This window comes from Sturnira hondurensis, unplaced genomic scaffold (genome assembly GCF_014824575.4).
Source record: "Sturnira hondurensis isolate 20B ecotype Veracruz unplaced genomic scaffold, ASM1482457v3 Scaffold0024152, whole genome shotgun sequence".
Lineage (NCBI taxonomy): Eukaryota > Metazoa > Chordata > Mammalia > Chiroptera > Phyllostomidae > Sturnira > Sturnira hondurensis.
Genome location: NW_028096783.1, coordinates 9,393,290 through 9,406,801, shown reverse-complemented (window position 1 = coordinate 9,406,801; position 13,512 = coordinate 9,393,290). Strand labels below are relative to the sequence as shown.

Here is a 13,512-nt window from a genome sequence, read left to right as displayed (position 1 = left end):
ACTGTCCACAGGTCTGACTGAAATAATTATCCAGGAGAAGGGAGGAGGATTAAGTCTTGTATAAACCAGTTTTGTATGTCAAAGGTGCCATTTAAGTGTAATACATTATTATTACGATAACGATGATGATGAATTCAGTCCGCTGCTTGATTCCAAACAGCACATGTGTGTTTTTTGGATATAACATCAGAAACAAATGTACTCTTATAATTCAGAATGATTAAGAAATTAGTGAAATTTTTCTATATATGAAGTATGTAGTCTTTCCCTCAAGCCCACAGTTTTCTACTTTCTCAGTTGTCTGAAGTGGGAGTCTTCCAGTCAGAAAAGAGAGCAGTCTGTGACCTGTCTGAGCTCTGATTTCATTGCCTTCTCAGACTTATTTTTACTGACATTACACTCCATCTGGTCGTTCTTATTATTACAGATTTGAAGATATAAATTGAAGATGTACTTGCTTGCCCTCTGTTAGGCCACCAAGACAAAGTCATAAGCCTTCTGAAATTGTTACTGAGCAGTATAGGGGCAGGTTGTCATTTGTAAATGACAGCCTGTTTCACTCCGTGTTTGATGTGTGAATGACTTGTTTGTACATTTGTGCATTCGAAGTTGAACTATTTGTTTTTTATTGTATATTAGACTACCATTACCTGCTAAGATCAGGCCAGATCTTTCATACAAACCCACCTTATTCTCATGAGCATATTGCTTTCTCTAGACCATTTATATTTGCATTGATTTTTTTCAGAAAGCACTTTGTAGGAAAACCAGCATCCATCAGGGTAAACAGGAACGAAAGGAGAGCTACCCTTTAAGGGTTATCAAGGTCTTTAAGTACTGCAGAGTACCACAGATTTATGCAAAGTCAGGTAGGAAAATGTAAAGTGTGGAGGTGAGAAAAGAATGGCTTGTTAGAACTATCCACAGCTATTGAAGGATGGGTTTAAGGGTTAAGCTTATCACTTGTATTATTTTTAAAAATTTTATTGAGATGTATAATTCACATACCTAACAATTCACCCATTTAAAATGTACAGTTCAGTGGTTTTTAATATATTCTCAGGGTTGTGCAACACTCACCACAGTCCAAATCAGAGCATTCTCTTCACCCCTGAAAGAGGCCCTGTCCCCGTTAGCTGTCGTTCTAATTCCTTCTGTCCCTGTCCCCAGTCCTAATCTGATCTACCTTCTGTCTCTGCAGATTTGCTTGTTGTGGTATCTCATGTAAATGGAATCATCAGATGTGGTCTTCCATGACTGGCTTCTCTTACCTTGAGTAATATTTTCTAGTTCACTCACTTGTAGCGTGTATCAACACTTCCTCTTACTGCTGAGTAATATTCCATCATATGGCCATATCACGTTGGTGTATCCACTCATCAGTTAGTTGATGGACGTTTTGGTTGTTTCCATTTCTCAGCTTTTATAAGTAATTGTGCTGTGAGCAGTTGTGTACATGTTCTTGTGTGGATATTCATTTCTCTAGTTAGTGGAACTTCTGGGTCATGTGATAACTTTGTGTATTATGGCTGATAGGAAACAGCCCAACCATTTCCCATCAGCAATGTGTGAGAGTTTGTTTCCTCACACCCTTTCCCATCCTTGTTATCATCCTTCTTTTTTAAAATGTATTTCATTGATTATGCTATTACAGTTGTCCCATTTCTCCTCCTTCATTCCCCTCCACCCTGCACACCCCCTCCCACCCACATTCCCCACCTTTAGTTCATGTCCATGTGTCATAAGTTCTTTAGCTTCTACATTGCCCATACTATTCTTGCCCTCCCCCTGTCTATTTTCTACCTACCATCTATCTACTTATTCTCTGTGCCTTCTCCCCACTTCTCTTCGTCCCATTCCCTTGTTGCTAACCCTTCATGTGATCTCCATTTCTGTGGCTCCACTCCTGATATTACTGTCTGCTTAGTTTGCTTTTGTTTTAGGTGTGGTTGTTAAGAACTGTGAGTTTGCTGTCTTTTTACTGTTCATCTTTTGTATCTCTTTTTTCTTAGATCTAAGTTCCTTTAACATTTCATATAATAAGGGCTTGGTGATGATGAACTCCTTGAATTTGACCTTATCTAAGAAGCACTTTATCTGCCCTTCCATTCTAAATGAACGCTTTGCTGGATAGAGCAATCTTGGCTGTAGGTCTTTGCCTTTCATGACTTGGAATACTTCTTTCCAGTCCCTTCTTGACTATAAGGTCTCTTTTGAAAAATCAGCTGACAGTCTGATGGGAACTCCTTTGTAGGTGACTGTCCCCTTATCTTTTGCTGCTTCTAGAATTCTCTCCTTCATTTTAATCTTGGGTAATGTAATTATGATGTGCTTTGGTGTGTTATTCCTTGGGTCCACCTCCTTTGGGACTTTCTGAGCTTCCTGGACTTCCTATTTCCTTTGCCAGATTGGGGAAGTTCTCCTTTATTATTTGTTCAAATAAGTTTTCCACTTGTTGCTCTTCCTCTTCCCCTTCTGGTACCCCTGTAATTTAGATGTTGGAACGTTTAAAGATGTCCTAGAGGTTCCTAAGCCTCTCCTCATTTTTTTGAATTCTTGTTTCTTCATTCTTTTCTGGTTGGATGTTTCTTTCTTCCTTCTGGTCCACTCCATTGATCTGAGTCCCAGTTTTCTTTCCATCATTATCGGTTCCCTGTGCATTTTGCTTCATTTCACTTAGTGTAGCCTTCATTTTCTCATCTAATTTGCGACTAAAATCAACCAATTCTGTGAGCATCCTGATCACCAGTGCTTTGAACTGTGCATCTGATAGGTTGGCTATCTCTTGGTTGCTTAGATGTATTGGCTCTGGGGCTTTGATCTGTTCTTCTGTTTGAGCCATTTTTTGGGGGGGGGTCTGGTTGCACCTGTTAAGTATGAGGGGCAGAGCCTTAGGTGTTCACCAGGGCGGGGCAACCCAGTGGCTGAGTTGTGACACTGTATGTGGGGGCGAGGTCAGAGAGGGAATAATGGTGCTTGTTCCACTTTCTTGGATTTCAGTTCCTTCTGTTACTTTCCTCAAGCAAGCTGGGCCCTTCTGGTTCTGGTTCCTGGGTGGGCGGGCTTGTGTACATTCTAGGACCCTGTGGGTCTGTCCAGCAAACTCTCCTGTGAGGCTGGGAGTCTCTCCTAGTACCTCAACTCCCACAAGTTTTTACAATCGGTGCTTTTAGGCTTTATTTTCCAGCGCTGGGGCCCTGGGTTGCACGGTCTGTCTCGTTGCCTGTCTTCATCTGGCTTATCTGCACATGAATGTGTGACTGTGGTCAGCCAACCACCTTGTGTGCCTCACTGGGTCTGCTTGTTGCCACCCCACACCCAGGGCCAACTGCCACCTGCTTGCCCGGGTCCGCTAGCCACTGTGTTTTCCTGCCCCGGCCCCTCTCAGCTGCCTGCCGACTTCACCCCTCTTACTGGTCTGGATGAATGCTTGTTGGACTTCTATACAGGTCTATTTTCTTTCAGTTTTGGTTGTTTTTTTTGTTTGTTTCTGAATTGTTGTTGTCCTTAATTTGGTTGTGCGAGGAGGCACAATGTGTCTACCTACACCTCCATCTTGGCCAGAAGTCCCATGCCTTTTTTTGAGTACAGCCATCTTAGTGAGTGTGAAGTGGTATCATCTTACTTTTGATCTGTATTTTCCTAATTGCTAATGATCTTGAGCATCTTTTAATGTGCTTATTGCCCATTTACATATTTCTTGTGAAGGAAATATCAATGTGATATGATACCCTTTTTATAATTGGCTTATTTGTCATTTTATTATCAAAATATAAGAGTTCTTTGTATATTCTGAGTATAGGTCAGATACATGATTTGCAAGTATTTTCTCCCATTCTGTGGGATGTCATTTCACTTTCTTAATGCTGTCATTTGCAGCACAGATTTTTACATTTTGGGGTAGTCCAGTTTATCTGTTTTTCTTTTGTTGCTTGTTCTTTCGGTGTGGCATCTATTAAATCACTGCTTTATGTGAGGTTGTGAAGATTTTCTCCTGGGTGCTCTTGTAATCGTTTTGTAGTTTAGCTGTTACATGTAAATCTACGATCCACTGTAGTTAATTTTTATCTATGGCACGGGGAAGTGTTCTATCTTAATTCTTTTGCATATGGATATCTACTTGTCCCAAAACAATTTTTTGAAAAAGCTGTTTTCTCCATTTAGTTGTCTTTACACTCTTGTTGAAAATTAGTTGTCTGTAAATGTAAGAGTTTATTGTTGTCTTTACAATAGTGTCCTCAGAGATCCATGAAGATGGGGACTTTTCTATTTATTTAGGTCTTCTTTAATTCATTTCAACACTTTTATAGTTTTCAGTGTACCTTCTTGCACTTCTCTTGTGATGTCCTGTTTTTATAATATTTGTCTATACTGACCTACTAAAGCTATGTTAGTTGTGTGCTGAAGCCTAGGATTTTATTGCAATCACATTTTTCTCCTGAAATAGATACATTTGGGATTTTTAAGATTTTTAATTAAAAGAAATTTTGTTTGTATGTTCTTTAGGAACCGGTCTCTGAGGAATCTTCATCTATTACAGTGGACAAGAAAGGGAGAGAAAATTTGTTTTGGTCGGCCCAACAGGATCTGCTTTTGGAAGACAAGGACAAACCTTTCAGCAGAGTTCGGGTAAAGCAGAGTGAAAACAGATAGTATAGTAGAAATTAAACTAGTTACACTGTGGACCAAGGGTGCCAGCGTGCTTGTGCTGGTTTGGGATTGTAGATCTAGGGTAAGATGAGCAAAGACTGTAATTTCACATTTTGTTCTAATCATTGTTTGGCTATCGATTCCTTTCAAGATTGTTCTAGGAGTCCTGTGGAAAACATTGAGTGTTTCTATTACCTAGAATCCTACATTTGATATTTATGTTCACTTTTAGAAAATACAATTCAAAAATCCATTATTTGCTGTGATGAAAGAGGAAGAGCCAAAGAAGGTACACCCTCAGGGCCCACAGGATATTCTGCCAGAAACCCAGGATTACCTTCCAGAAGCCCACGGTGATTTGACAGGAGGCCAGAGTACTGAGCTGGAAGTCCAGAATATGGAGCTGCGCTCTCAGGCCCTTGAGCCCGAAGGCCAAGCTGTGGAGCCCAAAGCCCAGGCCAGTGAGCCTAAAGCCCAGCTTGTTAAGACAGAAACTCAGGGTGTTGAGCTTGAAGATGAAAGTACTCAGTTGAAAGTCCAGGATTTTCTATCCCCAAATCAGGCTTCTCTACCTGAAGACCAGAATATTCTACTCACATGCCAGGACCAGAACTTTCTACCCAATGACAAGAATATTCTGCTTGTATGTCAAGACCAACATTTTCTATGCAAAGTCCAAACTATTCAACCCAAATGTCAGGACCCAGATTTTATACCAAAATGTCCAAACAAGGATTTTGTGCCCAAAGACCAGCACTTTCTACTCAGATTTCAAGAGCAGCATTTTCTACCCAGAGACCAGTGTGTTTTGTCTGGAGAACAGAATATTCTGCCTAAATGTCAAGACCAGGATTTTCTACCCAGATACCAGGTAAAATAGAGTGGATAGGAGATGTGGCAAGAAGAAATAAGCTACTTAAGGTTTGGAGTTGGATTTGTGGGGACGATACTGCAAATGATTTGGAGATTCATAGTTGGAAAAATAATTTCCTGGGTAATTTCTAAAAACTCTAGAGTTCTCATTAATTCTTAAAGTAATATCAGCAACATATTACCCCTCTCTGGACAATTTCCTTAAAAAAATCTTCATTAGGGAAACTATTTCTGGCAGCTGTCATCTTTGACACCTGAAGGACGGGTGAAAGAGTATCCCACACTCTCCACCAGCACTGGTTAATCTGGGTTCCAAGGCCACCCCTCCAGCAGACGTCAGTTAAGCCAGAATGAGAAGAAAGGAAGTACATTTCTTAGGGGAGTTGCTGGTCTTACATGGACTAGAGTGTAGGGTTTGTTTTATTCCATAAGATGTCTAGTTAAACTCTGACCTCAGATAACTCCAAATTTTCCCTATAGCCTAAAGTATCATTGGTTAAACTGTCTTTCTTATCTGAACAGCTGATATTTTGTGTTCTTTTTTTAAGAAAACAGTTTCAAGCAGCCAGCATCAATTTTGGTAGCAGAGGGAGAGAGGCGTTTCCTTCAGACGTCCATCAGGATCTTCTCCATAGGCATCGAGCTCAGGTCTCCATCAGGGCTGGGCAGAGCAGAGGAAGGAGAGAGGCCAGCAGGAACTGAGTTGTTCTGGGTTCAGTTTGGAGCTTGCAAAGATTGTTCTCAGCTAGACTTTAGAACTGGCAAGAAGGATGGTTTTCCGTTTTATGCCATAGAATTTCACATTATCTTCAGTTTAAAAAATTACCATAATGTTCTTAATGAGCCTCGAATATTATTGCTATCATATTACTCCTAATAAATGATTTACAGTTTATATTTCTTCTTTTACAAAGTATGCTTCAAGGAGCCATATTATGATGTGATAAAGGAGAAAGGGAAAGATGACCTTTCTCCAGCAGGTTATCAGTCTCTGACTCCTAAAGTCCAGGACCAGGCCTTCATCAGAGATCAGGTAGAACAGAATGACAGAGAGAGAAACAGGACATCAGGTGACTGGGTTTTAGACATTCTCGACCTCTGGTAATGTGAAGTGTAGAGTCAGGTGGGGAAGTCCCTGGTCTAATGAACTGTCCCAGTCAAATCAGCTCTGTCATTCACAAGGCTGGTAAACCATGTTCACATTCTTACTGTAGAATCAGACCATTTTAGTTCACAAAGATGATGTTACAGCTTTTGCTGAAGTCCATGTAAGTACCTTCTGGTGATTGCCCCCTACATGAATCATGTGGGAAGAAACAGCAGATCCTCAATTACTTAACATTTGAGGAATTTGTCATGTATATGGTTTGGAATTAAAAATTAAGGTCTACAGAGTTGGACTAAACATGTTACAGCCTTGTTCAGATGAAAAGGTACCATAATGTCTTCACCTGGTACTGTTTCCCTGGAGTTCTCACCACAGCCTACCATGTTGTGATTAGCATGCTACCCTGGGCGGACAGTTTCTTTTCTGTTCCTGCTGTTCCTTTAGAACACCTTTCTCAAGCAGCCGCCATCTTCTACGAGAGAAGAGACCGTGCGAGACGACTTGCCTCTGGATTGCCATCGCTATGTCAACCCTCAAGCATCCTCTGGAGATCAGGTAGAACAGACCACTGTGGGAGGAATGTGGCTTTCCAGAAGAGTAATAGACAAAATCACTTAAGATTTGGGCTGGAGCTTGTCAAACTATATAAATAGATGCATGGGATACAGAGAATTAGGGCTTCTAGAGTTAGGCTAAATTATTTCAAAATGAGCCCCTTCTAAAGACTCCAGGTGAGAAAGCATACCTCCATCATTTGGGTTAAGTGAGAGACAGGTTTTATATAATATTGATTGGTTAATGGTAAGCTTTTTGTTTTTTTTTTTTTAAACTCAAGTCATTTAGCATATTTATTTGACCTTATGCACTGTCTTGTAAGTACTGAAGGGATTCTGTTCTTGGTCGACTGCAGCAGTGCACCAGCCCAGGCACATGGTTCGCAGACAGTTGTGGTGAAGGGTAAGACAAGCTGCTTGCTGCCTCAGAACTTTCAGAATGGCACCTCCTCTAGTGTTTGTGCACAGAATTTGGCGGGGTCACCAAGTAGGAGTACCTGTGGAAATGCTGCCATCTCGTGTCCTGGCTGTACCTTGGGAGAGTGCTGGCACTGTTGTAAACATATTGTTTTGTTGCCTTATTTTCTTTCAAATGTGTTGTTGAATTAAGACTTTCCCTATGCAGAAAAAAAAAAGTGGCAGAATAATCGGGGATTTGCTTTAAAATACTCCAGGCAAAAAGTGGGAGAAGAGATCAATGAAAAAATAAAATGTTGCTGATTGTTGAAGCTCGGTGGTGGCACCTTGGGAATCATTGTGCTGTTTGTGCTCCCACTTTGTTGCGTGTTTGGAAGTTTTACATTAAACACACACACATACTCCTAACCGTTAACTTACCCTTGTGTCATTCTTCTGGGACTGTCACTAAGATCTATGTCATCGTCACTAACTCCTCATTTCTGCTTAAGCAGTTAGTTTTGTATTTTGTTATTTCTAAAACAAATATATTGAGCAACCTCATTTTTCGAGAGCTGAGAGTTTGGGAGAGGAATTGGTTCCGGAGTGCCATTGGTATGTTTTCCCTAGTATTCAAGACCGAGCCTCTTCCAGAGAATAAACAGCGTGCCTCAGTGAGGAGTCAGTGTCAGGGAGTAAATATGTTTTGGCTCAAGATTGACAGGGTAATGTAGTTAGTTACTGCTCCAGGGGTTTAGTTTTAAGGTCAGTAATAATGGACAAAGATGCAGTGTCCTGTCATTCTGTGAGGTGTGGCTCCATTCTGACCAGTTGCTGCCCAGATGGTGCCTCTGCTTAGAAAACCAATGTTCAGGGTTATGTTGCCTCCCAGCACAGCAACTCTGAGCCAGCCCCACCGTGGAGAGGGGGGTTAGTCCTGGGGGGCTATGAATATGTCTTACATGACATCCAGGATCCAGGCTCTGTCAGCGAGCAGGCAGAGCATAGCAGAGTAAAGAATAAGCAGCAAAAAGTAAATTGGAGTTTGATCTGAGCTTGTGAGAGCTATGCTACAAACAGTGGTGATGATGATGATGATGATGGCATTGTTTCTTATTAATAATATCAATAATTTTGATATTGTGATTAACAGCTTACATTCTTAAGCACTTACCCATGGCTAAAATTGTTTTAGATCTTTATATCCATTGTCTCAATTAATTCTCACAATAACCCTGGGAGATAGATTCTATTATCATCCTCATTTTATAGGTGAAGAAACTTAATGCTTTGTGGGTACTGTTAAGATCCATTATACTGGCAAGAAGTGTAATGTCTACTTTTATGCCATAATGCGTCAGACTATTCTGACCTCTTTAGATGACCTTGGGGCCACCGTTACAGCCTACAGCATTTGCACCATGGTAGTGCCACTGCTCACGCAGCGGGGTGGGTGCTTCTGTATTTTTCAGAGCTTCTACCTTGGGCAGCAGGCGACTGGCGGGGCAGTGGAAAGGAGGGGAGATATGCTTCCGGATGGCCTTCAGCATCTTCCACCCAAGCATGTTCAAGAGACTTCCAGCAGAAGACAGGTAGAGCAGACCGCAGAGGATGAGCACTAGATTAAAACAGGCTGACAGGCGCTTACTGAGCTAAGAGTGGTAAGGCTAGCAAAAAGCAGATTCCTGGACTTCTGGCCAAGATGAAGACATAGGTAGACACACTGTGCCTCTTTGCATAATCAAAATTAAGGTCAACAAAAATTTAGAAACAAAGAAACAAGCAGAACTGAGAGAAAAATTGAACTGCCTGGAAGTCCGACAACCATTCATCCAGACCAGTAAAAGGGGGCTAGCTGGGAGGGGTCTTGGCAGGAAAAAGTGGTGGCTAGCAGACCTGGGTGCACAGGCGGTGGTTGGCAGACCCTGGGTGTGGGGTGGCAGTGAGCAGACCCAATGAGATGTGCAAGGCAGTTGGCTGACCACAGTCACACATTTGTGCGCAGATAAACCAAATGAAAACGGGCAACGACACAGACCATGCAACCCAGGGCCCCAGCACTGGGAAATAAAGCCTAAAATCACCGACTGAAGACACTTGTGGGGGTTGAGGTGCCGGGAGAGACTCCCAGCCTCACAGGAGAGTTCACTGGACAGACCCACAGGGTCATAGAATGTACACAAGCCCACCCACCCAGGAACCAGCACCAGAAGAGCCCAATTTGCTCATGGGAAGCGGCAGAGGGGACCAAAATCCGAGAGAGAGTGGAACAAGCACCATTGCTCCCTCTCTGACTCTGCCCCCACATACAGTGTCACAACCTAGCCACTGGGTTGAGCTGCTCAGGAGAACACCTAAGGCTCCGCCCCTCATACTTAACTGGTGAGACAAGACCAAAAAAAAGAAAAATGGCTTAAACAGAAGAACAGATCAAAGCCCCACAGCTGATACATCTAAGCCAACCTATCAGATGCACAGTTCAAAGCACTGGTGATCAGGATGCTCACAGAACTGGTTGACTCTGGTTGCAAATTAGATGAAAAAATGAAGGCTACACTAAGTGAAATGAAGCAAAATGCACAGGGAACCGATAATGATGGAAAGAAAGCTGGGACTCAAATCAATGGAGTGGACCAGAAGGAAGAAAGACATACCCAAACAGAAAAGAATGAAGAAACAAGAATTCAAAAAAATGAGGAGGGGCTTAGGAACCTCCAGGACATCTTTAAATATTCCAACATCTGAATTATAGGGGTACCAGAAGGGGAAGAGGAAGAGCAACAAGTGGAAAACTTATTTGAACAAATAATGAAGGAGAACTTCCCCAATCTGGCAAAGGAAATAGACTTCTAGGAAGTCCAGGAAGCTCAGAGAGTCCCAAAGAAGGTGGGCCCAAGAAGGAACACACCAAAGCACATCATAATTACATTACCCAAGATTAAAATGAAGGAGAGAATCCTAGAAGCAGCAAAAGATAAGGGGACAGTCACCTGCAAAGGAGTTCCCATCAGACTGTCAGCTAATTTCCCAAAAGAGACCTTACAGGCACGAAGGAGCTGGAAAGAAGTATTCCAAGTCATGAAATCCAAAGACCTACAGCCAAGATTGCTCTATCCAGCAAAACTTTCATATAGAATGGAAGGGCAGATAAAGTGCTTCTCAGATAAGGACAAGTTAAAGGAGTTCATCATCACCAAGCCATTATTATATGAAATGTTAAAGGGACTTGTGTAAGAAAAAGGAGATAAAAACTATGAATAGTAAAAAAATAGCCAGCTCAGAGTTCTTAACAACCACACCTAAAACAAAAGCAAACTAAGCCAACAACTAGAACAGGAACAGAAGCACAGAAATGGAGTTCACATGGAGAGTTAGCAACGGGAGTGGGAAGAGGAGAAGGGGGAGAAGGTACAGAGAAGAAGCAGCATAGACGGTGGGGAGAAAATAGGGGGAGGGCAAGAGCAGTGTGGGAAATGTAGAAGCTAAAGAACTTATGACACATGGACATGAACTAAAGGTGGGGAATGTGGGTGGGAGGGGGTGTGCAGGGTGGAGGGGAGTGAAGGGGGAAAATGGGACAACTGTAATAGCATAATGAATAAAATACATTTAAAAATAAAATAAAATAACAGTAAAATAAAATACTTTGTAAAAAAAAGGATTCTTGTTAGATTTCATACTGTGTGAAACCTGGGCTGACCTAAGGTTGCTCTGGGCCTCTCGGTGAAACCCGGGATATTGTCCGGAGCACTGCTGCCTATTGGACAACATATTCTATATGTATGTTCCTTATAAAATGTGTATTTCTGGTGGCCTTGTATGTATGGTTTGAGAGGAGAAGAAATGAGTGGTTTTTGAGGGGGAGGGTCAGGAGGATCTTCTAACCGATGGCCAGGACTGATCCCCGTCACTACGCTGCGGGGGCATCAGGCAGGGTCCCCAGGAAAAACACTGCTCGTGGTCTGGGCTGGAGCTCGTCAGGGGTACGGTTTATTGCCGAAGTTCTGGTGTGTTAAGATCAATAGTTGTTTAAGAAAATACTAAAGAACCTGCCCTGCTATGCTTTTTCCACGGCTTAACTGAATCTAGTTTATTCCCATTAGAATTTTACCACTGTCTGGATAATTTCTATATTGAGTGTTCATGTTGTTATTTTAAAAGTAGTCTTCAGGCAGCAACCAGCATTTTTACAATATGTGAAAGTGATCAAGAGAAATTTCCTTTTGGCCCTGTTAAGAGAGGAGATTTCAAGAAAAGGAGGCAGAAAGGCAAAAAGTAGGCTTTGGGTTGAGGTGTTCAGAACTGAACTGCTGCTCTTGGGATTTTTCATTTGTGTCTGTAAGGTCGGCCTAAGGGGGCGCTGTCTGTGGTTTTTTCCTACATCGTCATTTATGTATCCTGAAGTGTGCCAGGCAATTTCCTACCTCAGGGCTTTTGCATTTTTTCTCTACCTGGATATCCTTTTCTTTTTTTCTTCATAAAACTGGTCCTTTCTCATCTTTCAGGTTTCAGCTAAAATGTTCCCTCCTTAGAAAAGACTGCCCTGAGCAATCGATTGAAAATAGGTTCTCCTCTTATTTTTTGATCCTTGCATTTGTTGCCTTCTCAGTACACAAAACACTTTGTACATTTTGTAATTGTTTCCTTGTTGACATGTTTCCCACTGGTCTGTAAGCTTCGGGAGGGGAGGCACCACACCGGTTCTGCTTACCAGTATGTGGGCGGCCTTTAGCACAGTGCCAGTCCCTGCCATATCTTCCTAAATGTGTTCCACATCCGTGAGCGAGTCACTCACTCACTGAGCACCAGTGAGGGGCTAGCCATTATCTGGGTACTCACTGTCAAAGACAGAGCTCTGGACAAGACACAGCACTCACATTTCTGAAGAGGAGAGACCAGACATAAGCAGATGGTGAGGAGGCAACACAACTAGCTGGAGAGGGCACACATGTTCACTGAGCACAGTTAGGGGCGCCTAACTCCGACTTTCCAAGGAGAGTATGGCTTTGTAGTCATGGCCTCTTGTCCTTCTGCCGTACCAGCCCTAAAATTCCTCAGCCCTTGCTCAGTCCTTTCTCATTTTAGGCTCCCAAATGATTGAGCCTTATAGGAGAAAACACTTCATTCACGTAGAGTTGAACCGCATTTGAACTAGTGTTTACAGTCCCAGCCGGGGCCACAGTACATGGAGCACTTTTCTTGCCTGCCATGCCCATAGTCCACACTGGACTGGTAATTCTAAACCTTAAACACCTCTTAAAGTTCTTGCTGCTCGCCCATACTCTTTGGCTTTCCTAAAGAAATTAGAAGCCATTACGCAGTAACTGCCTCAGCCATTTACTCTTTGCCATTCTTCCTATTCCTACCGCTCATCGTCTCTCTTTGGACCCATATTCTGGATTCTCTCGCCACCTTTTCTCCCAGGTCCGGTTTTGGATGTTATATTGTAAGATGCTAGTTTCTGTTAAAATCCTCTACAGAATGGCACATCTTTTTTGTTGGCTTGTTGCAGCAGGCATCGGCCCGGTTAGGTTCAGGCTCTCAGTGGTCCCTCTCCGTCTGTGGACAGTGGCTCCAGAGTCAGTTCAGTTTTCAGAGTCTGGGTTGGACTCCCATGCACGCACAGCTCGCCTCCATGCTGGCGTATGGGCTGGTCCGTACACAGAATTGACGGGCCCCCTTTCGGGCTTGCTCCTCTTCAGGCTGCCCGTGCCCTGCACTCTGTGATACCACAGGCCACACTCATGGTGACAGTGAGGTTGAAAGAGGCCGGTAGTGGGCTCACTGCTTTGCCAATGCTGCAAGTCCAGTTATTTTTTGAAAGTGGAAAATAATTTCATATAATTTCATTTTTATTGTAACAAAAAGTAAACAAAGAAAAAAAAACTCCAGAGAGAACCATCATTAGCCTTTTGCTATTTCTTATTTTTC

The 13,512-nt window shown here is 42.5% G+C and overlaps 1 protein-coding gene across 3 annotated transcripts in view; it reads left to right on the top strand.

Annotated features, from left to right (window-relative positions):
* Positions 1–13,512, top strand: part of CCDC15 (coiled-coil domain containing 15) — a 52,217-nt gene that overhangs the window by 14,051 nt on the left and 24,654 nt on the right. For 2 of the 3 annotated variants that reach the window (XM_037038266.1, XM_037038267.1), the window contains exons 6-9: positions 4,507–4,629; positions 4,883–5,521; positions 7,076–7,186; positions 9,054–9,173. In XM_037038266.1, coding sequence (XP_036894161.1) covers positions 4,507–4,629; positions 4,883–5,521; positions 7,076–7,186; positions 9,054–9,173 — 993 coding nt within the window. The remainder of the gene's footprint in view (positions 1–4,506; positions 4,630–4,882; positions 5,522–7,075; positions 7,187–9,053; positions 9,174–13,512) is intronic. The other variant, XM_037038268.1, reaches the window with a different exon arrangement.